General features: G+C 53.5%; 8 protein-coding genes across 8 annotated transcripts; 5 read left to right on the top strand and 3 right to left on the bottom strand.

The window, feature by feature from the left end:
- Positions 1-1032: 1032 nt before the first annotated feature.
- Positions 1033-1975, top strand: TRIREDRAFT_107335 (uncharacterized protein; the record flags this gene model as incomplete). The annotated part of the gene is made up of 3 exons (XM_006965400.1): positions 1033-1223; positions 1341-1820; positions 1900-1975. 3 exons carry the CDS (start codon positions 1033-1035, stop codon positions 1973-1975), a joined length of 747 nt encoding a protein of 248 aa, XP_006965462.1.
- Positions 1976-3294: 1319 nt separating this feature from the next.
- On the bottom strand, positions 3295-4410 carry TRIREDRAFT_62063 (uncharacterized protein; the record flags this gene model as incomplete). The annotated part of the gene is made up of 4 exons (XM_006965264.1): positions 3295-3542; positions 3781-3841; positions 3928-4076; positions 4149-4410. Coding segments are annotated over 4 exons (720 nt in total), but the record flags the coding sequence as incomplete, so codon positions are not given.
- Positions 4411-4800: 390 nt separating this feature from the next.
- On the top strand, positions 4801-5338 carry TRIREDRAFT_3909 (uncharacterized protein; the record flags this gene model as incomplete). Its single annotated transcript, XM_006965153.1, has 3 exons — positions 4801-4839; positions 4924-4979; positions 5047-5338. 3 exons carry the CDS (start codon positions 4801-4803, stop codon positions 5336-5338), a joined length of 387 nt encoding a protein of 128 aa, XP_006965215.1.
- A 172-nt stretch (positions 5339-5510) lies between these two features.
- On the bottom strand, positions 5511-6761 carry TRIREDRAFT_121789 (triose-phosphate isomerase-like protein). The gene is made up of 4 exons (XM_006965263.1): positions 6594-6761; positions 6417-6487; positions 5725-6330; positions 5511-5666 (listed from the first exon to the last, which is right to left on the bottom strand). The coding sequence occupies exons 1-4, from the start codon at positions 6629-6631 to the stop codon at positions 5635-5637; spliced, it is 747 nt and encodes a 248-aa protein (XP_006965325.1). The 5' UTR covers positions 6632-6761; the 3' UTR covers positions 5511-5634.
- Positions 6762-7415: 654 nt separating this feature from the next.
- Positions 7416-7844, top strand: TRIREDRAFT_107329 (uncharacterized protein; the record flags this gene model as incomplete). Its single annotated transcript, XM_006965399.1, has 2 exons — positions 7416-7697; positions 7746-7844. Coding segments are annotated over 2 exons (381 nt in total), but the record flags the coding sequence as incomplete, so codon positions are not given.
- A 375-nt stretch (positions 7845-8219) lies between these two features.
- On the bottom strand, positions 8220-10116 carry TRIREDRAFT_77878 (uncharacterized protein). The gene is made up of 3 exons (XM_006965262.1): positions 9374-10116; positions 9077-9316; positions 8220-9015 (listed from the first exon to the last, which is right to left on the bottom strand). Exons 1-3 carry the CDS (start codon positions 10093-10095, stop codon positions 8418-8420), a joined length of 1560 nt encoding a protein of 519 aa, XP_006965324.1. The 5' UTR covers positions 10096-10116; the 3' UTR covers positions 8220-8417.
- A 7308-nt stretch (positions 10117-17424) lies between these two features.
- TRIREDRAFT_61798 (uncharacterized protein) lies at positions 17425-17991 on the top strand (the record flags this gene model as incomplete). Its single annotated transcript, XM_006965398.1, has 1 exon — positions 17425-17991. A coding segment is annotated over one exon (567 nt), but the record flags the coding sequence as incomplete, so codon positions are not given.
- Positions 17992-20431: 2440 nt separating this feature from the next.
- TRIREDRAFT_61476 (uncharacterized protein) lies at positions 20432-22932 on the top strand (the record flags this gene model as incomplete). The annotated part of the gene is made up of 4 exons (XM_006965397.1): positions 20432-20903; positions 20965-22049; positions 22119-22713; positions 22775-22932. The coding sequence occupies 4 exons, from the start codon at positions 20432-20434 to the stop codon at positions 22930-22932; spliced, it is 2310 nt and encodes a 769-aa protein (XP_006965459.1).
- Between the last annotated feature and the right edge of the window lie 759 nt (positions 22933-23691).

The raw sequence follows: 23691 nt of genomic DNA, 5'->3' as shown, positions 1-23691 counted from the left end.
CACGTAATAGGGTGCATGATGCATGTGAGCGTTGGCGGCGGCTTTGCTCTGGTTCGTGATGCATCCTGGCGCTGATCGACGGTTTGGCGATGAGCCGAGCGGATGGTCACTGCTCCCTACTTGACTATGACAACAAAGAACGAGTTTGTCTTTCAGAGGCTGGAATAAGACATGGCAGACAAACTGAAATCGTTTTGATTGACAAAAACCTCGCCTCTCCTGCTTTACTGGCGCTAGCAACTACCTATCCTTACCTACCTAGACAATACCTCTGGATAGAGGACCCAGTTGAAAGAGGCACTTTTACACGTGGTTGCATGGTCCATTAGCTAGTTGGAGCGCCTGGCTGGGCATGGCCGTGGCTTTGGAAATAATCAATTATACTACCTGGTATCTACCTAAGATGAACAAAGCTCATTGTGAGTCTGTATACGTATATCAGGTAGTAACAACACCATGCACGCGCAAAGAGTGATGCCACCATCACACACCCAACTCCACGCACACATCAAACTTGTCAAACCCATAAGCTTCTAAAAAAAAAAAAAAAAACCCTACCAAAAGCCACAAATAACTCGACAAAGATTTCCAATAACCAGGTACACCCACGCCAACGCCACACAAAGTTTCCAAGCCCATGCTTGCGGTACATCCCGACCACTGCTGCACGCACCCATTCCCAGGCAGCTTCCCCCCCCTCTCTTAATCCCCCCGGTCCGACCCAAAGCTCTTTCGCTCGGTGAGCAATGCGGGGTGTTCCGCACACCTGGCAACTTTTCCCTCTTTTGGACTCACCTTAGATAATAAAATTTCTTTTGCAATCTTATCGCGCCCAAAAAAAAAAAAATATCCAAACCCAAACCCAAAGCCAAGCCAGCCAGCCAGCCGATATCTACAACAACACACCTTCCAACGAAACGTGCGAATTCCACCCAATTCGCCGTTCAAACCTCCGATATCCTACCTCCTTCTTTTACTAAACACATTGTAACACTCAATTCATTGCTTGTCCTTTATCCAACAGCCGAAAAGATGCCCAAGTCCAAGCGCGCAAAGGTCTTCCACCTCACGCAGGTCACCAAAAAGACCCGCGAGCAAAAGGACCAGCTCTTCCAGAACATCCGCGAGCAGGTCCCCGAGTACCAGCACTGCATCGTCTTCAACGTCGACAACATGCGCAACAACTACCTCAAGGACGTCCGCCGTGAACTCTCCGACAGCCGGTACGCCTTTTCCTCCCTCCCCCCCCTTTAGTGGCCACAGTTCAATCGACGAATCATCTCTATATCGAAAACGATCGAGCTAACGGGACCATTGCTAATTCCTTGAAATGAAAACAGCCTCTTCTTCGGCAAGACAAAGCTCATGGCCAAGGCCCTCGGCCAAACCGCCGAAGAAGCCATCGTCCCGGGCATCGAAGGCCTCGCCCCCCACATCACCGGCACCGTTGGCCTCCTCCTGACCAACCGCCCCGTCGACTCCGTCCTCGACTACCTCTCGGGCATCGCGCCCGTCGACTTTGCGCGCGCCGGCGTCGCCGCCTCGCGCTCCTTCACCATCCCCCCGGGCGTCGTCTACGCCACCGCCGGCGAGGTCCCCAAGGAGAACGACGTCCCGCTCACGCACACCATCGAGCCCGAGCTGCGGCGGCTGGGCGTGCCCACGCGCATGGTCAAGGGCAAGGTCGTGCTGGGGGACGAGAACGGGGAGGGCGAGGGCTATGTCGTTTGTAAGGAGGGCGAGATTCTCGACTCGAGACAGACGAGGCTGTTGAAGCTGTTTGATGTCTGTCTGAGCGAGTTTAGGATCAAGCCTTTGGCGTAAGTTTTTTTTCTTTTTAGTTTTAATGGTTCTTGTTTCTGCTGTAGGCGTTTCTTCTTGAGGCTAACGGATATCCAGATACTGGAGCGCTGCGACCAACGAGGTGACAGAGATCGACCAAAACGCCATGGACGGTGTCGAGGAAGAAGAGTAAAGTCGGCCTGGGCGATGTGTTGACGATTTGGAGAGGCGGGTAGTCTTTGGTAGAAATGTTCTGTGTGCATGCAACATATACCAGCAACGGGATTGTTTGGGTATTTCGGCGTTTCCAAGGTTCTTCACGGGGTTTTTCTTCCAGACCAAAAAAAAAAAAAAAAACGGAGGACATCATACTACAAGTCATAGTTCTATGCTTCCACTCCTGAATTGATGATCAAGCACAACGTCTTCTGCGTCTCAACGTCGTCCACCATGATCGCCTTTACGTACCTCCTCCGCAACGTTGGAAATGCACTTGGGCACGAAGCCTGTGTCTGTTCCTACCAGTGGTTTTCTTCGTGTCTTCTGCTTCTCTTATCGTACTCTTTTTTGCTGGCTAAATATAGGTATCTTACTCTCCTTTGTCGCGCAGAAATGACAAGCAATTGCCTCGATATTCGCAATCAGTCGGGTCGCAAGAGCTTACCTCTGACTTTACCTGAAGCTCCCCAATTGTTTTCAACCTGTTAATCCTTGCCAAAACGTGCTATAATACATTGCGAGAAACACTACAACCTTCTCGCCGCGTCCTATGATTAAAAGGTCATCTGTCCAATAATGACAGCTGATCGATACTCAGTGATTGGTGAGAAACGTCGTCTCCGGCCGTGAAAGTCAGGACAAAGGGAGTTACCACCAATGGGGCCCAAGATTCGTAGGCAAAAGACAGCGCAGGATGATAGTGGTGGATGGGGGCGGCCGGAACTTGGCGATCTAGAGTCTGGAAAATGTGCTGGTGGAGGACGGCAGGCTTCTTACCCTTTGAGAGGTGAAAGAAAGGATGCGAAGGAAACTCGTCAAGCGATTAGCTTACCCACCAAGTTGTCGAAGAGTCGGCCTCTAGTACTAGTAGCGGCGTAGTTTTCGGGGGTCTTCGTAGCCGCCACCCTCGTATCCTCGTTTCCTGCTGTCGTCGTCGCGGGGGCGGTCATAGTCCCGGTCTCGATACCCACCTTCTCTGCGGCCAATGGGTTCCATGTTGCTCCCAGTCCGGCGTCCATCGCGTTCACGGTCTCGGTCTCCACGGTCTCGGTCACGATCACCACGATCACGATCGCCATATCGACCTCCGTCTCGGTGGCCGCCAGATCTGTCATCATATGAGCGTCCACCTCGAGACTCATACCCACCAAAGCCCCGATCGCCTCCGTCCCGTCGACCGAAGCCAGGTCCTGATGGCGCTCCGTTGGGTGCTCCAAAGCCGTTTCGGTCACCGCCTCCTCGAGGGCCAAAGTCGCCGCCGCTTCGGAAGCCACCACGACCACCACCACCAAAGCCGCCGCGGAAGCCGCCTCGTCCTCCTCGACCGCCTTCGAACCCTCCCTTGAAGCCGCCACGGAAGCCGCCGCCTCCAAAGCCTCCAGGGCCACCGGGACGAATGGGCATAGCTCTGGTGTAGCCGCGGCCGCCGAGGCCACCACCCAGTCTGCGAGGCAGCCAGTTCTTGGCAGTTCTGCCGCGCTCAACATCAACCTTGATGCGTCTGTCTTTGATGCGGATACCATCGCAAGCATCCAAGGCAGCTAATCATTATTGCGTCATGAGACGCAAATGTTAGCAACTCTTACCATGATAATGAGGATAGTTCACGAGTTGAGATTGTGGGCGGAAATGAGACAGGCAAAGCTTGAGGGCCTGGCGAACGTCTCGTGGTATGCTTCTACGGATGGGCAAGCTTGAGGGCCACATCTTCGAGGTATATCCACCGGGCTTGGAATGGATGGTCATATAGCATGGGGGGGTTTTTGGAATGGGGTTTACCTCTCATGTCTTTCTCGCGCTCGAAGACAACGAATGCGTAACCCCTGTGCGGCTTCTTCTTCTTATTAGGCTTCTCGTGAGCATGGGTATCAGTAATGATGCGAATCTGGCGCACAAGTCAGCCTCGGGTACTCAAAAGAAAAAAACTCGATGCGTCATGACACGAACACGCTCAATTGGGCCAAAGCGCCCAAACTCCCGTTCCAAGTCACGCTCGTCAGCGTCGTAGCTGAGACGGGCAACAATGAGAGTCTTGAAGGCATCGCCACGAATGTTTGGATCCTCGTTTGGTTTGACTATCATCGACTCAGGTTAGCAACGCGCGACGAAACACAACTCGGTTCCCTCTCCCGTCTCGACAACCTTACATTTCTTCGGGCCCTCGATCTTCAGCCTCTCGGCAGCCTCAGCCTTCTCTCGCTTCTTGCGATCGCGCATCTCCAACCAGCTCTCGGTGGGCTCGTAGACGTCCGTCTCCTTGTACTTCTGCAGCTCGGGCAGGAAAGCAGCGACGCCTCCGATGGGGGCTGTCCTGCGCTTCTCGGGCGCATAGTCAGAGGGTTCTACCCATCGCAGAGGAGGGCGCGCGGCAAAGAGCGCCAGCAGGTTAGGGGGGAGCTTGTCCGTCATGGCGAGGGTTCTGATGAGGCGCCAGCCGCTGCAGTCGGTCGGTGATGCACAGGGGATGCAGTGATCGCCAGCAGGGGGGGAGGGAGGGCTCGCGGGCTCTGGCGGTGCAGCGGTCGAGATGCCCTGATGCGACGAGGGAAGGGTTTCAAGGTTGCTTGCGGCGGGAGAGTGCGAGAGCGAGCTGCGCGCTTCTGGCAGCAATAAATTGTTCGTGCAGCTCAAAGGCGATGCCTGGGCGGGTTCTGCCGGGGTTGTGCCGGAGCGCGCTAGGCCCTGTTGGGATGGGTCATCGAATCGTGAATTTTTGATGCTGCTACTGGAAGGCTGATCTGATCGTGCCACACGCTGGACCATGAGAATCCTGGCTGGAGTATTCAGACCTCAGCGAAGATGACAGTCAAGGCGCTGCGAGCCATTGCAGATGGCAAGGTGAGAGGTCAATGACTGTCAGAGCCAGGCGACACCCAGGCTAACAGCGATGCACAGAACGGCCTGGGGGCGTTTGTCCTTCAGTGCAAGAAACTGGACCTGCACTACTGCGACTGGGCGGGCAGCTCCAAGGGCATGAAGTAGGCAAAAACGGAAACCCGACGTATGCCTAACTCTGAAGAACAAATGCTAACATGATGTCTGCAGCGGCTTCATCAAGTCACTGCTCCCCAAGTTCGCCGCCGCCAACCCCCAGATCGAGTTCGCCGTCTCCCCGCGACCCGGCAAGCACCCCGTCATCGTCGGCCACTACATCAACGGCCGGACGAAGCCCATATGCGTGCGCAACCTCTCGCCGTACGAGATCCTGCAGAAGGTGGAACTGCTGCGTGATGCCAGCGGAGAGAAGCTGAGGAGGACGAACAAGGCGGTTTTGAGCACCAAGCCGAGTGTCCGAGGCATCTGGTCGCCGTACCACGGCAAGGGCATGGCTGTGTAATTCGAGCGAATGTCTTCTCTGTTCATTATTCTGGGATTTTACTTCTAAAAGATGTCCGTGTATTTGTATTTGTATGGATTGCATAGAGAGCAGTGGCATTTGGCTGCTGGCGCATATAGGACACTACGCTATATATGAGCAATGATACCTCACTGTAAAACTAGTCCAACCGTACGGAGAGTATCGGGTATCAGTTTGGATTTTATTTCTCTGTGAGAGCTTATTACTGTTTTTTTATTTCATGTTTTACCATCTATTCCTACTGAGTTCGGTTTTCCAGGTAGAGAGTAACCCGTTTACTGCTTCAAGCAGTTGACGATGTCAATGACTAGGGCAAGTTAGCACGGAGACACTTTCTCATCACGATCGCCGAGGTTTGAACTTACAGGCAGGCTTGAGGGAGGCGCCGCCGACAAGGAAGCCGTCAATGTCAGGCTGCTTGCTGAGTTCACCGCAGTTCTTCTCGTTGACGCTGCCGCCGTACAGGATTCGGGTCTCGTCGGCGACCTTGTCGCTCACGTTGGTCTTGAGCCAGTCTCGGATGGCCTTGTGGACCTCCTGGGCCTGCTCGGTGGTGGCGACCTTGCCGGTGCCAATGGCCCAGATGGGCTCGTAGGCGATGACGATCTTGGACCAGTCGGAGATCTGAGCCTTGAGGGCGGCGAGCTGCTTGCTGACGACCTCGATGGTCTTGCCGGCCTCACGCTCCTCCAGCGACTCGCCGCAGCACCAGATGACGCTCAGGCCGTTCTCGGTGGCGTACTTGGTCTTGAGGGCGACCACCTCGTCGCTCTCGCGGAGGATGGTGCGGCGCTCGGAGTGGCCCAGGATGGTCCAGGTGATGCCGCTGTCCTTGAGCTGGGAGACGGAGATTTCGCCCGTGAAGGCGCCGTTGGGCTTGTCGAAGACGTTCTGGGCGGCAACCTCAATGCCCGGGCGGAGGCTCTCGCGGACGAGGAGGAGGTACAGGTAGGAGGGAGAGACGACGACCTCTGAAGCGAGCAGAGCATCGCGGTTAGTACATTTGAAATTGCGCAGTCAAGATCTGACTTCGAGGCGGGAATGAGCTACAACGCACCGACGTTGGGGTCGAGTTCGGCCTTGTTAAGGTTGTCGACAATCTCCTTGATGGACGAGATGGACCCGTTCCTAGACGCAGGAATAGCAGTCAGCCTCTTGCAACCCCCCCAGAATGACCAGGCCCAAGCTCTGCGCTCTTTTGAAGAGGGATGGCAGGGGAAGCGGCACGACTCACATCTTGAAGTTGCCGCCGACGAAGAACTTGCGAGCCATGATGACTGAATTGAAGACGTGAAGCTGATATCAAGGGCAAAGAAAATAAAAGTATGCAACGATCAAAGGGACGAAGCTTAGGTAGGTTGACTGTTGTTTGGTTCAATTGGGTGGTAGGTGAGAAAATGCTGGAAGCGAGCTGGATGGAGGGGTAAATCAAGCATCAAGCTCGGTGGAGCTCAACACACGTCACATATGCCGCAAATGCGCCGAAATCCGGCAGACCTTCGGCCCCACCATCGGCTGGCGGTGTTTGGGGAAGTGGTTGATCCGTTAGGTAGCAATTGAAGCCATCGCCAGACTCTGATTGCAGGTTGCCATAGGTATGGCTGCCGATGTTGATTGACGCTTCAGTAGAGAGCAAAATGAACGAAATACCTGCCACTCTATATATCAATTCCTAACAGGTAGGTATCCAGGCAATACAGCCTGTTCACCCAACGAGTATGGCCACCAACCTGGGCAGCGGTAATAGCGCCTACCTACCTACCTCGATACCGTTCGTGTCACACAGTCGTCATTATTGTTTCCTAGTTCTTCTCGAAACATGAATCAAATGTGAAAATACAACGGTCATTACACGAAACTACCAGTGATCAAGTCCCAATCCAACTCAGAAAGCTCACTGAATCAGCATACCGACATAGCTGTACTAACATGCACAAGTTGCCCCAAAGGTCTTGTATAAGTCTATATATATATATATATATACAGAGGTATCTTCATATAAACTTACCCTCCTCTTCCTCCATAAGTTCCAGTCAGCCATCAATTTCCTCTCGCCATGGACCGAGACACTCCTCGCCCTCATCCATATCCCCAAGCCCCTCCACCACCTCACCCACCTCCTCCCCCTCCCCCTCCATACGCGCCCACCCCAGGCGACCAGATCAACCAGCTCTACGAAGAGCTCATGCTCATCCACTCCTCCGTTTCCACCGTCTACGAGAACATGGTCGCCCTCGACACGGCCCTCGAGTATCAGGGACGGCACGAGGTCATCCTCTCCGTGGCCCGCCAGACGGCAACCGTCACCATGAGCATCATTCAGAGCATATATCCCATCGTTAGCAGCATGAACTATAAATTGCATGTCCTGGGTGGCATCTTCTAGGGCCAGACACATAGTACGATCATTCGACCTGACATCCCTCGACGGAGAGGCGGGAATTGGAGGTTCTATGTCTTGCTGAAATTGTATTTCCAAAGTACAGTATGTGCTAGAAAAAGATCACCAGTAGAAACTGGCTGAGCGACTGTGCATGCTCAAAAAGAGACATCTAAATCTAAGAAAGAAAGGTCATAAGTCGTGGGTATTGGCAAATCGAAACCAAAACAAAACAAGATCAAAGCCGACAATATCAACGCTGTTTATCCCTTTCCATTCCGTTCCCTTGCAATTCAAACCCGAAACTTTTTCAAGAAAACGCACAAAGAAACCGTTGCTTTTGATCCATCCATAATCTCCAGAGAAAAGAAAAAAGAAACCATTTCCCCCAACCCAAAGCTCCGAAGCAGCATGATGAGCTCCTGGCTCAATAGCCCTTCTCTGCGGGAGAGTTTGTGGAAGCAACCCATGATGGGACGTGGCCCAATCTGCGAGACTGTTACTCGCGGGACGTTCCTTGGGAGCCCTTTTTCCGGTGAGCCCAGCATCCTCTCAAGGACGCTGGGCAGCCGTGCTGTGTATATAATAGATACAAAAGAAACGAAGAATTCGCCCGCGTGGTGTAATAACCGGGGTATAAACGAGAGAGATATCAACAGTAACATTCAATGCAAGCCCTTAACCGATCAGGTAGTGTCGGCGGCCGGGCTGCATCTCTGTCTTGGGGGTGGCGTTGGCAACGTCTGTGGCCATCTTGAACATAATATCGAGGCGCTTCTGGGCCTCCGCAATGTGGTGGAGGCTCTGGGCATCATCAGGCTTGTTCATGCAGTGAACAATCTCTTCCAACGCCTTGCGCTGGTCCAGCCACTGCTCAATAAGAGGCTTGACGGGGGGCTGCTTGGGCTCGGGGGCAGGCATCGACTTGATCGAGGCCTTGCGGCTAGTAGGGACTTGGGTCTCGGAAGCATCAGACTTGCGCTTCCGTCCCTTGGCAGCCTGCTGCGCGGCCGTGGTAAGGGAGCCGCCAGCGCTGCCGTGGTCGTTGTGAACTCGCTTCATGTGGTCCCGAAGGTTCCACTGGCGCGGGAAACCGCTGCCGAGAATCGATCGTTCACAGCCCTCGTACATGCAGAGGAAAGGCTTGTCCCCATGGCCATGCAGGCCGTGGGCTTCGCGCTCGTGGCGAAGGAGGCAGGCAGTGGAGGAGAACCTGGCGCCCTCACAAGCCTCAGCCTTGCATCGGTAGGGCTTCAGGTGGGAGTCAACAAACTTGCTGTCATGGTGGTTAGCGTTTCCTTGCAGGAACCAAGACCGAAGGTGCGCGTCCAACTTACTCATAGTTGCACTTAAGCTTCTCGGGCTTGTGGTTGCAGTTTGGCTGGCCCTCCCAAGGGCAGTGGAAGAGGCCGTCCGCCTGGGGAGTGACGTTCTTGTACAAGGCATGGTCTCTGGCAGACTCCCCCTCACTTCCCTGTCGGCGAGCGGTATAGGCTTGAGGAAGAGCCGAGGCATCCTCCATATGGGAAACGGCGCGTGCATGCATGTCCTCCGGCATCATTGGGATCTTTCTGTCTCTGAACGAATCGAGTCGGTAAGAAGAGAGATCATCCTCAGCTTGGAAGATAACATACCTAGGCGATCGGCAAAGTTCGGGGGAAGTCTCGGGGCTGAAGGGAGCGGGCTGCCAAGCATCATCAATGGTGGCAGGGGTGGAGGTTCTGGAGATGGAGCTGGAAAAGCAATCCCAAGTGCTGGGGGATGACGCATCCGGGACGTTGTCATTGGCAAGGTGCATCTGTGAAGGAACCACGTGGAGCGGGTTCACATTGGGAACGGGGAAGGCAACGCCGTCGGCGCCAAGGTTCATCTCGAGGGTGTAGTCGGGCCAGTACATGTGGGACGCAACACCGTGGGCATCGGAGTCCAGCAGCAGACAGGAGTCCATTCCGGCCATGGAGCCAGCAGGGTGAGGTCCACTCCGGAAAGCTTGTGCATTACCTCTGACGCTCATATTAGACATCTGTGTCGATGACACAGCAGAGCCGTGGGAGCGGCTCGAGCTAGCTCGAGACATGGATTGGGCTCCTGTAGCGATGGACATGACCGCCTTGGGAGCGGCGGTCCATGCCACATCAGCGGGTTGGGCCTGATCAAGCCTTGGTCCCCTAGGCGAGTTGTGACCGGATGTGAAGAGGTATTCCTCGGCTTCTCCTGAGTGCGATGATCCATTGTCCGGGTAGTCATGTAAGTTCTGTGGCCCTTCTGCATTGGCACCCCATGACGAACCGCTCAGCAGGTCCGTCGATGGTTCTGTGTGAGAAAAGGAAAACATGGCAGGGGCAGTCGAGGCCATGGATGACTGGGGGTAGCTGAAGTCGCTAGGTCAGGTTAGTGTGCTATTCTCACCAACTGCCAAAATCAAATGAGATGAGAAAGGAAAGACAACATTTGGCATAGGGGTCAACTTTGATCCTGCAATCGGGGGGTCAGTATGCTATCCCGTACAGTCAATTGGGGTACATGGTCACACAAACCGAGCCATATTAAGCAAGAGGCAAGTCATTTTGACAGCAAGTCCTCAGCAGTCCACACCTCCTGGTGTGCATAGGTAGATTGGGCTCCGGCTCCAGTTCCCATGGTGCGAAGAGTTGGCGTATCCCAGTTTGTCCAGGTCAAGGGTCTTGTCTTCCGGTTCGACTCTTTTTTTGGTATTCCAGGCTAGACAGGCAGGCAGGCCAGAGGGAGGGAAAACAAAGCATCGCAATCGAAACAAAAGGCAGCAAGAGAATTCAGTCGCACATACTCTTCGAGTCGTAGGCCAACAGGGTCCGGACACGTGAGTCGAGAGATCCATTGATTCTGGAGTCGGTGAAGCAGGTACAGCTCAGAGTAAGGCCAGTTGTCAAAAGATCCGCTTCTGCACGTTGGCGTTCGCAGTCAAATCAAACCGCGTCTTCGTCCAAGTCCACGTGTGAGACCGCTCAGGGCCAGCTGTACAGTCGTAGTCGTGCGGTGAAGGAGGGAAATCCCGAGATCCAGAAAAGCAGGTCCGCGAATTCGCTCAGTGGTCCAGAAAAGTCCTTGGGCTCCGTCGGTTCTCCGCAGTATACACGTGGCTCACGCAGGCATTTGGCCAATGGAAGGCATCGAGAATCTGTCGCTTCAACTCGAATTGGCGGGCCGTACTCACCGCTGGCACGAGGCCAAGAAAGTATATATATCATTTGATTTCTCATTTGTTTCCTTGCCCGGCTGGACAAGTCCTGTTCCAAATTGTCTGTGTGTTCCGTTCTTGAGGGTCCGCGTGGCTATTCCATGGCTTTGTGGCATCCGGAGGTATCCTATGGCTGGTTTCATGGCGGCGAGAACGCTGACTGCAAAACGACGACAAGAAGGAAAAGTACAGGACTTCGGCTCAACATGCGCAAGAGAAAGAGCAAAACGATGAAAACGCAGAAAAGAGAAGAAAGCACGCAGTATCCTGAGCATAAAGAAAACAGTACCTGGGCAGGGAAGAGACCTCGTCAAGGTCAACATTGCTGTAGCTAGGCATGGTTGCCTGGTGTGGCACAAGAGCAGCTGTCATTGTATCCAGGAAGGAATCTGTAAACAGGCCCTGGATGGGAGATCCGGCAGGTCAACTTGGAGGAGTTGACGGTGAAAGATCGAAGTGATGTCGGCGGCAAAACGGTTCCTTGGATTGGCTTGCAGTTTCCCGACGGCTGACTGATGTGATGGGGGTTTGCAAGTGGATACAAATGGGAAGCGAAAAGTCGGTCTTGAGGCGAGGGCAAGGGATTCAAGGGTGTTTTGGGCAGAAACCGTTGGGCTGAAAGAAGAATCAAGAGGAGGACGTTGGGCAACGAGGGGGCCCTGCGGGTTTTATCGTTGCGGTCCAGTCTGACTCCCGACCTCGAGAGACGCAACCCCCCCCGCTGCCAGCGTGTCTCACCACTCCGCGTGCCAATAGACGGCCGCCGGACAGGCCTCTGTGCTGGCCGCAGGAGTGCGCTGGCGCGTCTTCATCAAGCATTGATAGGCTCGCTTTACAGGGGCCTGCATGGTGTGCTGGCGCTGACCGGGCCTCTTCCTTGGTTGTCGGATGGGCCTGGTGGAGCAGGAGGTCTGCCCAGGATCCTATCAGTGACGAGCGTCGTCGTGCGATGTGATGAACAGTGATGATGGCTGCAGGACAACACAGCAGTGCAGTCCTGGATAGTAGGCGGGCACCAACGAGAAAATTTTTCTCATTAAAAGCTGCAGGGAGACGCATCGTCTTCGGTGAGGCGATGCTGCATGTTTTTCTGCTTCGCTTGCTCTCTATATTGCCTCGTCACGGAGAGAGACGGAAGGGTGTTGTGAGAGCGAAGACGACCGACGGGCAATCGACAGGCCCTTGAAGCAACTGCTTCGTGGCCGTTTGATTGCTATGTAGGTATTGCCAGTCCCAGCAGCGGTGATATCACGCAGTCGTATTAGAGCGGCTGAGCAACCCTGGACAGTTGCAAGAGCTACTCGTACTAGCAGGGCCTGAGTCGTAGTCCCAGCGGTAGCTGTCTCAAGCCATCCGGAGCGAAGAAAACAAGCCGGATCCTGTCGTCTTTTGTTGAGGAGACGAGTGCTGCTCGCGTGCCGGAAGCCGCACCAACCGACCAGGGCAGGGCAGGGCAGCCTCTGCGTTGTACACGTTGTCGACGGCCGTGTCAAGCGAGCCAGACGCTGGCCGTCCAGTTGTCCTCGACATGGCGAAGCTGTAACAATGGTGGCCCGCTTGAGGGCATCTCGAGGCTCTCGTTGGCCGCTGGGCGAGTCTTGGAAGCGGGGTTATCAGCACGAGCGGCCACAATGTCGCCAGACGAGATGCGCTGGCATGCAGGCAGGGAGCATCGCAGACGAATAGCGAGCGGCGGGTGTGGTCACGCACAAGCCCATTTCTGCAGCTCGTCCAGCCATTTCGTCACCGTGCGAGGGCAGGTGAGCCATTGAAATAAGAGAGAAGCCGGCGGGAAACGACGAGTCGCCTGGGTTGGCGAAGAGCATGGTGCGAGTATGGGCGAGCATGGCCTGAGAGTGAGTCCCCGTCGTGACCCGTCGAGATATCGAGTTCCTGACCGCCCTCGAGACTGCATTAGCTAAGCGGCGTCTGGCTCCTCCACCCACGCATCGGCAGAACCTCCTCTCCTCTTCTCCTCCTCAACCTCTCTATTGAGGATCGAGCAGGAAACGATATATGGCTCAGTGATACTCTCTCTGCTTTGTTTCGACAAGATGAAATAGGGTTTCGAGATGCTTTCAGCCCCCAGTGTTCCAAATTCTGATAAAAGGACGTTTGCTAATGGCAATGCTAACACTTTGTGCTCATCATCGTTCTGGCTCTACCCCTCCATTCCCGAAGTGAGGCATGGCTGTCTCACCAAACCACGCAACAACGGCAGGATGGTTCATCGCCAGATGAAACAGCAGATCAGAACTAAGGACTATACCTATCGGACGCCTTTATCAGGTTCATCTCTCGTTCCTGACGGGGACGCAGCAAGTGCTGTTCGCATCAATATGCTCAGTTTCGTTCACATAATCTAGAGGAATATCCATGGATGAATTTCGTCTCGGATCCAGCCGGACTCGAGATTCAATGAGTGCCTGGAGAATCCCACACCAGTTCCATCAAAATTCCGCGGCTCCGAAGAAGCAGAAATTTCCCGCACATATTTTTTTCTTTTTTTACCATTCTGGTGTCGCTCGAGAGCGCCGATATCAGCCCATTGGGCTCTTTGGCGTGCTTATTGGGCATTGAATGGCTGCCCAACTTCACCACTACGGCCGAGCGGCTATTTTGGCATTCATGTTACCAATCTCATGCCAATCTCGTCTCCAATGGCTACCCTCGCGGTCTAATTACATGCAGTGTTGCTATTCAGGGCTTGATTACGACGTACCTGGTGCCGGCCGGTTCATTCATCTCACCAGCCGCCTTCCACTCGGGATCCCGGACTCACAAGCTCCGTTTTATACGGAGGCCCGAAATAAAGTGTTACCTGTTTGAATCGCCATTGCTGCCCAGGTCTGCCGATCTCGTGAAGTCGGATCCACCGTGTCCGGTGGTCCACACCGAAACTAGGTTGGGCGGCTGTAACCGGGGCGGATGGTTGAAGGCCTGCTGCCATGGTTTGACAAGGTGCAGCTGGATGATTCATATTGCCTGGGTCTTGTCTCAAACTGATGGCTACTACTAGTCATATCAGGTAACTCGTGTGAGTTGCTAGAGACTGGGTCGGATTCTGGAAGACACAGACGCGTTCTCCGGCAATCTCGTTCCTGTATACTGTATGACCTGTAGCACTTGAATCCGCAGCTACCCGTCCCGTCTCCAAGGTACTAGTACTTCAGTCGGCAAGAAGCCATGCTGCCTTTTGGCTGTTCACAAGACGTGAGGTGCCGCACTTCGTACAGTAGAAGCCGGAACTCCTTGCGCTGCAGTGGGCAAGGCTTGACTCAAGCTGTCTCATTCTGCAAGGTACCTATGTACTGTCGCTCTGTAATTCGAGGCTGCACCAATGGGTATAATTATGTAGGAGGCCTGAGAAATTTGCCGATATTATCACTTCGTCTCAATGATCCCCGTAGCTGAAATGCAAATGCGAACGGTAGGTAATGCCCGTAATAGTAGTAATAGCAGGTGAAGCAGCAAATTTCCATGAGGATCGTCAAATTTGACCCAACGGGTACCTTCCTAGTACCTTGCAGTGTGCCCAGCTTGGCGTTAGCCCGTTCGTCTGCTCCCGGTACCCTCGAGAAATTGTGATCGATTCTGTGATCCCTGGACGGGTTCATCCTTGCCCTTGTCCTTGTCCTTGTCCTTGTCCTTGTCACCTCCAGACCTCGTGTGTTTGCTTCCCTCGCTTATCCCCGATCCAGCTGCGAGCTTCGAGCTCTCCAATTGTCCAATCGACCAGCTCCAAGCTTGAGAAGCTCTAATAGCCTCCCGTTCACCCCTGATTCTCTTCTCCTCTCCTCTTCTCTGGAAGTCCTCTAGAGGTAATACCCAACTACGGAGAGGTCCCAGGTAAGGTAGGTAGGTAGTAGTACCAGTAGCATAAACTGCCTTGAGCTAGCATCGCACTACGGCAGCCGTGGAGGATTCTTCAGTCTGCCATCCTCAAGACTCCAAACACAAAATACTAATTACCATTACGATGCGTACGAACCACATCCCACTTGCATACTACAACTACTACGCCTCAACCAACATCGAAGCCGCCGTCTTATTGCCAAGTCCATGCCGGCCTGGGGCAATTCAACCGGTCTGGCCGATTGTCTACCCCAGGCGCGATCACAAGCTTCTTTGCTCTCATCAGCGACGCTCGAGGGAATCCGGCCTTGAAACGCGGGCGTTCGGCTGAATCCCTCCCATCGTCACTTGCTTCTGCTTTCTGCGCCGGCCGTCACCCAAATCGCGTGTGGCCCATGCCTGGCTCTGACTGGGCAGCCCGTCCGGGTCAATGAGGTTGGGCTGGGATTGCGCGGGTGCAGCCTAATTGTTGATTGCTGCCCAAAAAGCGACATGGAGCATCAGCCTGTCAAATTGTCCGCTTCCTTGCCCGCTCCCCCCATACGAGTACATACATGGTGGTAGTAGCCCTTTTTCTTCCCTGCCTCCAATTTCCGGCCTTTGCTCGTTGGGCAACAATCAGCGGAGCCCAACCAAAGGCCTGCCCTTACCCCACGATCGTATGCTTCGCTCCCAGGTCCTGCAAGGCGACGAGATCCGGAACTCAACTCTGCCTCCCCTTCCTCCTCCCTCTCCTCCCAAAAAGCAGGTTGACGAGCATCACCCGCGTCATGAACCAGCCTCGGGAATTTGCCACTCTCCTGCTGTCGCTCTCGTCTGCTGTAAGCCACAGCACTGCACATGGTTGCCGCATGCCCATTCCTTAGCTGTCGGCTCGCACCCTTGCCCTTGATACTACCACTACGGCATCTCGTCCCACCAACGTCTCCCGCCGGCCACCGCACGCTCCACCGGGGCACAGCCGTCTACCTAATCAACAACAGCAGAAGAGAAAAGCAAGCAGAAGAGCACATCGCAAGTACGTACAGTACGAGTCCTCGTCCACGTATCAGCAGCCTCCCCTTGCCTGACAAGCGCGGGCCCGTTGACCCCGGATCTAGTCGTAGGCGCCCGATCACTTGGGACGAAACGAGACAAGTGGCCACGAGTCCTCGACGCATCGAAGCTTGGCTGTGCCTGTCGATTTGCCTCCATCTGCTTCTTCTCGCTCCTCCTCCTCCTCCTCCTCCTGCGGGCCAATATTCGCGCTGCTCAATGCCAACCCGAGCATCGCTAGTGATCGCCTGAGACCGGGGGCCGCCCTGCTCTGCCCTGAGAACGGACTGACGAGTCCCGTGCCAAACCGCCGAGCCTTCTCCTCCCCAAAGAAGTGAGCTTCATCATGCATTCGTACATAAAGCGTGTCCATTCCGGGCTGACGAAGCATCTGTCCGACAGGTCTATCTTGCCCAGGCCAGCAGCGTTTGCTATCCATCTACCGCCTGGAAATTTTGGATCCTCAAGGACGATTCGGGCCTTCGCACTGAATTTAGTGCCTGATACATACAACTTACATATTCCCCCCTCCAGGGACCTACAGCCCAGTTTTGAGGTTGGCCATTCTGGATTGGTCGCCTTGGCCGCTCCAACACACCGCCTATAGCTATAGCTCACGTTCACCTTGTGAGAGGCCCAAAGGATCCAGACCTTCCATCATCCTCGGAATACCGCTTTCCACTTGGATCTTCCCCGGGAATCTTGGAGACCCTCTCGGATTGCTCGCAATAGGACCAATGCCCAGGGTGTTTGCTGGATGTGCATTTGCCGGACTCTGCAGGCCTCAACCAGTGCTGTCTTGAACCCATCTGCATCCCTGTTTTATCTAACCCAGAATTGTTTTCCCCTGTTTCCTTTCTTTGTTCAAAGCAAGCAAGCAAACCACCGGGAATATACCCTTCTTGTTCTGTCTTGTTGTCTTGTTCGATTCCTCCACTCCCGGTCATACTTGGTTACATTATGAGCCCTGAAAACATGGCCCAGCCAGGATTTGCTTACAACATGCCTTCCTCTTCCAACGGACATTGGAACCCTCCGCGCAGGTTCGATACCACCAGCTTCACCAGCCATTGCGAGAGGCCAAGTTGACTGACTTGAGTGTAGCCTCTTCGCCGAACCATACAACAGCGGCAGGCTCGCCGGAAACCTCTATCCCCTCTCGAGGTGAGACTAGACCGAGCTACAGCACCGTCCGTCGAAACAGATGGCAAGCTAACAAAAGTTGTCCCTTGAAGCATCAATCTCTCGACCAGCGCCTATCCATGGGCTGACAGCCCTCCCGCACCGGTGAGCGGACATTACACGAGAATCGAACCTGCAGTGTCGGCTCAACCGTCCTATGTTCCGCGGTCGCCCCCCCTGACCAACCACTGCTCGAGCTCGGCCTACTCCAACTCGGTGTACGGATCCCACAAGCGCAGCAGGTCGTCTGCCTGGGACGGACAAGGCAGATATTCGCCGACTGGATCTGTCGATGATATCATTGCGTCTCCGAGCCTGTCCGATTACTCATTGGACAATGGGCTCGATCTTGTCCTCCCGACAAACAAGCCAAAGCAGCAAAACAACAAGCCTCGCTCGCAGCGACGGCCGTCGAACCGAGACGAGTTCGATGGTCCACATCAGTTCCTGCAGCGTCCGCCTCCTGACGTGATTGCCATGCAGGAGAGAGAGCTTCCGCACCTGCCAACCAACCTCCATGTCCAGGAACAAGACAACGTGCTCAACCAGGTCAACGACCGGTTGTCACAATGCGCCTACGACTTTGTGGCCAAGTACCAGTTCCCCATTCCGTTGACTCAGGACATGAGGCCCGTGGAGAGGCCACAGGACCGGGAGTGGACCGAGTGGGTGTACCTCTTGAAGAGGCTTGCCACCAAGAGGCGGATTCCCGCCCGAGTCCTTTACAACGGGCAGATCAAGCAGTTTGTCACCATTCTGGAGAACTCGCTCGAGATGCGGCACGCTGCCAAGCATCAGAGCCGCCCTCTGAAAGATGATCGAAACATTCTCCAGCTCATTTCGGCTGGCATTCAGGTGGCCAAGATCCTGAAGGATGCGTCGGCGATGGACTATCTCGACCGGCTATACGTTTCAACGGAGAAGCAGATACAGGAGCGTGCCAACGCGCGATTCCGATCCTAAGCCTTCTTCCTAACCCCCCCATCTCACCACCAGTCTCTGTTTTGCCATTAATGATCACGTTTATGAGACTGCAGACTTTGAAAAATGATTCATGATTTTTTTTTTTTTTTTCTCTTCGCTCATCATTCACCTTACACCTCTATACAAAATTGCTTTTCCCCCCATGTTTCTTGGAACAGGAGAATAGGAACATTTGAGAGAACGATACCTCTGTAAGTCTGCTATTCTCACCAAGCCTTTCAAAGCTAAGCACATCACTAATTCTGTGATTACAGTTGCACATTGTCCAGTCACTGATTCCCTCTTGTTATGATGACGACGATATGTAGACATTTTTACAAAAGTACGCTCTTAAACGGCCTGCTTAGCATCGGAACGGACAGGCTAAAAATGGGATTGGCTACCATGTGTTTCTCTCTACTGGATTTTCCTGTCTGCACTGCTCCATTTCTCTCTCGCTCTCTCTTCAGCATTCAACAATGGGCCTTTCTGTCATGGTAATAGCATTGCGATCGGAAGCTGGCCGGGGACGGTGGTTCACTTTTTGCCATTCATTGTTCAGTCGGCGCCAGCATACGGGCATTGCAGCTACATATTGCCTCAAGGGCGAATGAGGTACTGAGAATTGACCAGTCGGTGTTTGAGATGCTCAGTAGAGAGTACACATTGTTGCGTTATATGCAAGGCTCCTTTACGAGGACCAATTCTGCGGAGTACATCACATTGCATCAAACCAAACCGGGAAGCGATTCGGGGGAGGGGAGATGAAGGGCAGGATGCCGCGCGGGAGATATAGGAAGGGAGAATTAACCGAGGCAGCTGTGTCTGATGGACTCTGCGCTATCGCTGCATGAGGTATCCTAATGATAAAATTTCGTACCACTACCTAGGTAGCTATTTTTGTTCAGTGCAGGATTTTTGGTAATGATGAGCTGGCTGAGGCCAATGAAGGGGGATGATTATTGGAGAGAAGATATGCTGAGAGATGGCTATTCCAAGTGTGAGCATGTTGTAGGGTAATTGGCAAGGTTCGTGAAGCTCTATGCATGATGTGCTGAGAGGGGAAGATGCTTCGCTTGAGGCAGAAGATAACGTTGATGCTTTGAGAGATCAGGCTGCATTATGCTATAATCTGTCAAAAAGTCGGTATTATGTCGATGGCCGTCGTGTAAGGAAATGAAGTCAATCGTACCTAGGTAAGGTATTTGTGGCTTAAAGTGATGGCAATCCATAGCTCTTAATTGGCGATGGGAAATTACTGGTCTGTGTGCATTGGTAACCTGCCATTGTATTAAACGGCGCTGCTACAGACGGGATGGCTGTTGACGAGCTGGGCTAGGGTAGGTGGTGTCCAGCGATGAACGAATAGGGAGAACGTGGGTAGGTAGGTAGTTCAAGGCGAAATTCGATGTCCGGTGGTTGTGGCCAGCAATATGATATGGGCTATGAGGCGATGTGAATGCGAACAGAGAGGCTCGGTGCCTGGATGGGGGTATCGGTAGCGCTGAGGAGGAAGATACCTAAGGTACCTAGTAGACACCTGGGCGATTGGGCTTGCTCGTACCCTACTAATATATCGTGGAGGGTAGAAGTTTTGCTTTCAAGGTACTCTTGCAAGACACTTGACAGGTGTAGTTCGAGCTGAGACTTTCGATGTCTGTTCCTCCTTCTGTATGTCTCACTCCGATGCTCAGTCTGCATTGTTTCCATCTCAGATTTGGGCGTTGCACCAGCTAGAGGTAACTACGCAACATATATCCCTCGTCAAGTCTGCAAAATAAGACAAAGCATTAATACGACACATGCCACAGTTACCAAATTCGAGACGAGACGAGACAGAATGCATGTGCTTGCGAGCAGGGCTGTGAGTGGCTGAAGCCAGACGGCAGCGGTTCACCCCAACCCATTTCAGCCAATGGCGGCGACGCATCTGATCAGTACCAGTTGCTATTCGGTGTCCCTTTTCGGCCTAGCGCCCGATGGGCTGGTTGATGAACCATCCGCGATACTTACCTACGGGCTTCAGCGACGGTCAGCCTGGATTCTTCGACCGAACTGGAGCTGCGAGGCGAAGTTGATCTTGGTCCTTTTCTTCTTCTTCTTCTTCTTCTTCTTCTTCTTCTTCTTCTTCTTCTCTCTAAGCATAGATAATTGATAATGTTTGTGCTCTGGTGCTGTGGTTCTGCCGGAATGTTATCGCTTATTTTGTGTTGAACTCTCCTGGACGTTGATATATGCAACTGTTGAGACTGATTGATGGACTGAGCTCGATCGATCAAGTCGCAGCACGGATATCGTATCTTATGTGCCGACTGTCGGCAGGATCGACACCACATCTGCGACAATTGCTGGGTATTAGCACCAGGAGACAATACATCCTACAGATCCCAATACTCTTCCAATCCATACACCGATTGTGACGACTATTCAGACGTCCACGATGGCCTCTGTCAGCTCACAAACCGCCTCTCCGCACTCCTCCTCGCCATACGACTTCGACTCGACCGGTGACACGGACGAATCATGGCAATACATTGACTACTCTAGCGGCGCATCCGTCACCGGATCAATAGGCTTCCTGCCCAGCCCTGCGAGCGGCAGCTTGAACGGCTTCACAATCGTCGGCCATGTTTCCACGCCGTCGCAGGGAGGGCTTTCGCCGGGATCCTTGGTGGACATGGATCCCGGCGTCTTTCTCCCTGCCAGCACCACCACCACCACCACGACGTATCAACCAGAAACCGAGTTTGTAACGGCAGACTTGTTCTCAAGCGGCGTTGGGACATTGTCAGGCGGCAGCGCGGAGGCAAGCTTCACGCAGGGCGATGCGTTCATGACGCCGCAGCAGTATCTATTTATGCCGTCTGGTGCAACGGCAGATCTCCAGACGCAACAGCTCAATGGTGGGTTGAGTCTCAACGAGATGGGGCAATAACTTGGCGAAATAGCTATTGAGGCTGATGTTTTATACAGATCTTGGCCCCTTTATGAGCGACTTCCAAGTCGACGACTCCTTTTCGATGATGAACCAGACGAGTCGTCCGGTGCCACAGCAGAATGCCCTCCAATCGCTGCCGTCGGATCCAAGCATGTCGCCGTGGAATCAAACAAGCCCCGGCCTCTCTGGTCACGAAAGCAAGTTTGTGTTTGAGGAAGTCATCTCCTCACCGAGCCAGCTGAGCACCACGTCCTCGAGCCCAAAGTCGCCCGCCGTCAAGTCCGAGGGGAGCAGCAGCAGCAGCAGCAGCAGCAGTAGCAGCAGTAGCAGGCCCGGAAAGTCGATACGCAAAGTCATTGGCGGCAAAGTCGAAAAGACCAAGAGCGCAGAGCCGTCCAGCAGCAAGTTTGTCATTGTCACGCCGACGACCATCAGCGCCCGCGCCGGCAAGCCGAATCCGTATGAGTGCTTCGAGGCGATGAGGACGACGCAAAAGGGGCGCAAGGGGCCCCTGGCGAACGAGACCAAGGAGAGCGCGCTGCAGGTCCGGAGGGTGGGCGCGTGCTTCTGCTGCCATAGCCGCAAGGTCAAGTGCGACAAGGAGAGGCCGTGCAAGCACTGCAAGAAGCTGATGCTTCAGGTGCCGCAGGTGGTGTGCTGGCAGTTTCAAGATTTCCTGCCGGTTCTATTTCCAAATTTCATCCGCGGGCACTTTAAGAAGGATGCCATGGCTGGATTCATACGCGACAACGTTGAAGGTTTCACGGTCAATGGGGTCGAGCAGTTGTGTAATGTCGAGCTGTCTTCGGGTCCACGGTTTGCGACCACGTTGACGCTGCAAGCCAAGTTCTTCACGGCCAAGACGTGCGACGTTCTGCAGCACTGGCACTTGAGCACTGGCGAGGATCGCGTCAATCTCCAGTCTCGGGGGTCGGCGCCGATTGGCATCGAAATCAACAAGGGCCCTCTGAGGGACGAGATGAAGAAGCTGACCAAGGGATATGTGCAAGCCCTTGTGAACGAGCCGCTTCTTGCGGACCAGTTGACGGACTCGTTCAAGTCTACCAGGTTGCCCGCCAAGATTCTTTCCATCGTCCAGATCTTTGCTCAGAAATCCGATGTAAGTTAGAATCTCGATAATCTAAGCTATTAAAACCACACAAAGGAATGATACTAATGTGTAAAATAGTCAACGATGGTGAAACGGGCTCTTTCAATATACACCATGCACTACGTGATGACTCGCCATCTCTGCTTAACCCGTCAATCGATCCTCGCCCTCCAGCACACCGGGCTCGTCCCTCAAAACACACCCTGGGTCACTCCCCGAGTCCTCGCGCGGCAGATCAAGTCCCTCATCGACGAGCTCATCCTGCGCGACATGCAGCAACTCTTCGAGCTCTTCTCCAAGTCACTCAAGCCAAAGCTTCGGCGAGAATGGGCGCCCTGTCTCGCCTCGTTCCTGGTCCTCTGTCTGTTCATGGAGGCCGTCGAGACGGCTGCGGACAACTTTGTCGTGTCACAGAACGAGGTCGACCTCAGGAACACATGTGACCCCAAGTACAAGAGATCGCTTGCTCTGGATACCTGCAAGGAGCTGGAGAACATGCCCTTTAAGCAGTTTGCGTATCAGTTCCATCATCTCTATCAGACGCATACAAAAGATGCGAACACGAGGAGTTTCAATCCTTTGTTTGACGATAGCTTTGTCGAGCAGGGAGAGCTTGATTCCGCGGCGGTGGAGATGGTGCAGAGCTTGAGAGAGCTCTTCCATGGAGAAGATTGTGAGTAATATCACCACGGTATTACATCGGATTCGGAATGAGATATTGACAGTTGAAACAGGGCAAGACATGCAATTCCTTGCTGACGATGAGCTCTTGCTGCATAGAGAGGAGCATCCGTATCCTGTGGATACGTCGTTTCTTTATACCGGGCGGCTGGTGGCCAAGTTTTTGCTGTCATTCACCAACGAGAGCGTCATCTTTGCCAGTAAGATCTGATGTGTATAGAGTCTCCTTTTCCTTTTTGTCTGTCACCAATCATCGGTTTGCTAGATGTTGGCAATCTGCTCACGTATAACGCACATCTCAAAGGGCTGGACGCAGGCATCTGGATTGAACGGCGTTTTCAGGCGCTGTGATATTGTTTTTTATAGGACCATTGATTGTATAGTCAGTGATATACTGCCAAGATAGATGGCTGCCTTCACAACATGCAGCCACAAAAACATTCACAAATGCACCGAGATACGAAATGTTTGTCTGATTTTAGTCCTAATGCCACACATTGTGTCAATGGCATCAGGGTGGAGCAGACTGGTTGTCTAGACCGTTGGCTTCTTCTCCCACATCGAACGATAAAAAAAGTAGTTGACACTCTTGCGCATTGAAAAGCGGCGAGGTGTAGGCAAATCGTGGGTAACACATGTCACGCAGCGGTACAAAGAAAACAAAACGAAAGAGCAAGATGGAAGAAAAAGCAAGGAGAGAGGACCAACTGTGGCTGTGACGTCCTCCTCTCTCAACCTCAACCTACCACGTCAAAATCAGGCGGTCATGTCTGCCTGTAAAACTGCAGCGTGCAGCAAATACGCATGAAGCCAGCAAGAATGCGGACACAACCGCATTTTTCCATCATGCAGTTGCAGTCATGGCAGCCACAGAGCCAGGAAGAATCCGGAAACACCTGCATTGCAGCAAAATCGTCTTGCATCTTGCATGGCGTGGTGTGTGCTGATGAAGGGTTGACAAGAGAAGAGA

The sequence above is a fragment of the Trichoderma reesei genome (assembly GCF_000167675.1).
Source record: "Trichoderma reesei QM6a unplaced genomic scaffold TRIREscaffold_9, whole genome shotgun sequence".
Taxonomy (NCBI): domain Eukaryota; kingdom Fungi; phylum Ascomycota; class Sordariomycetes; order Hypocreales; family Hypocreaceae; genus Trichoderma; species Trichoderma reesei.
This window is presented reverse-complemented; position numbering and strand designations above follow the sequence as displayed.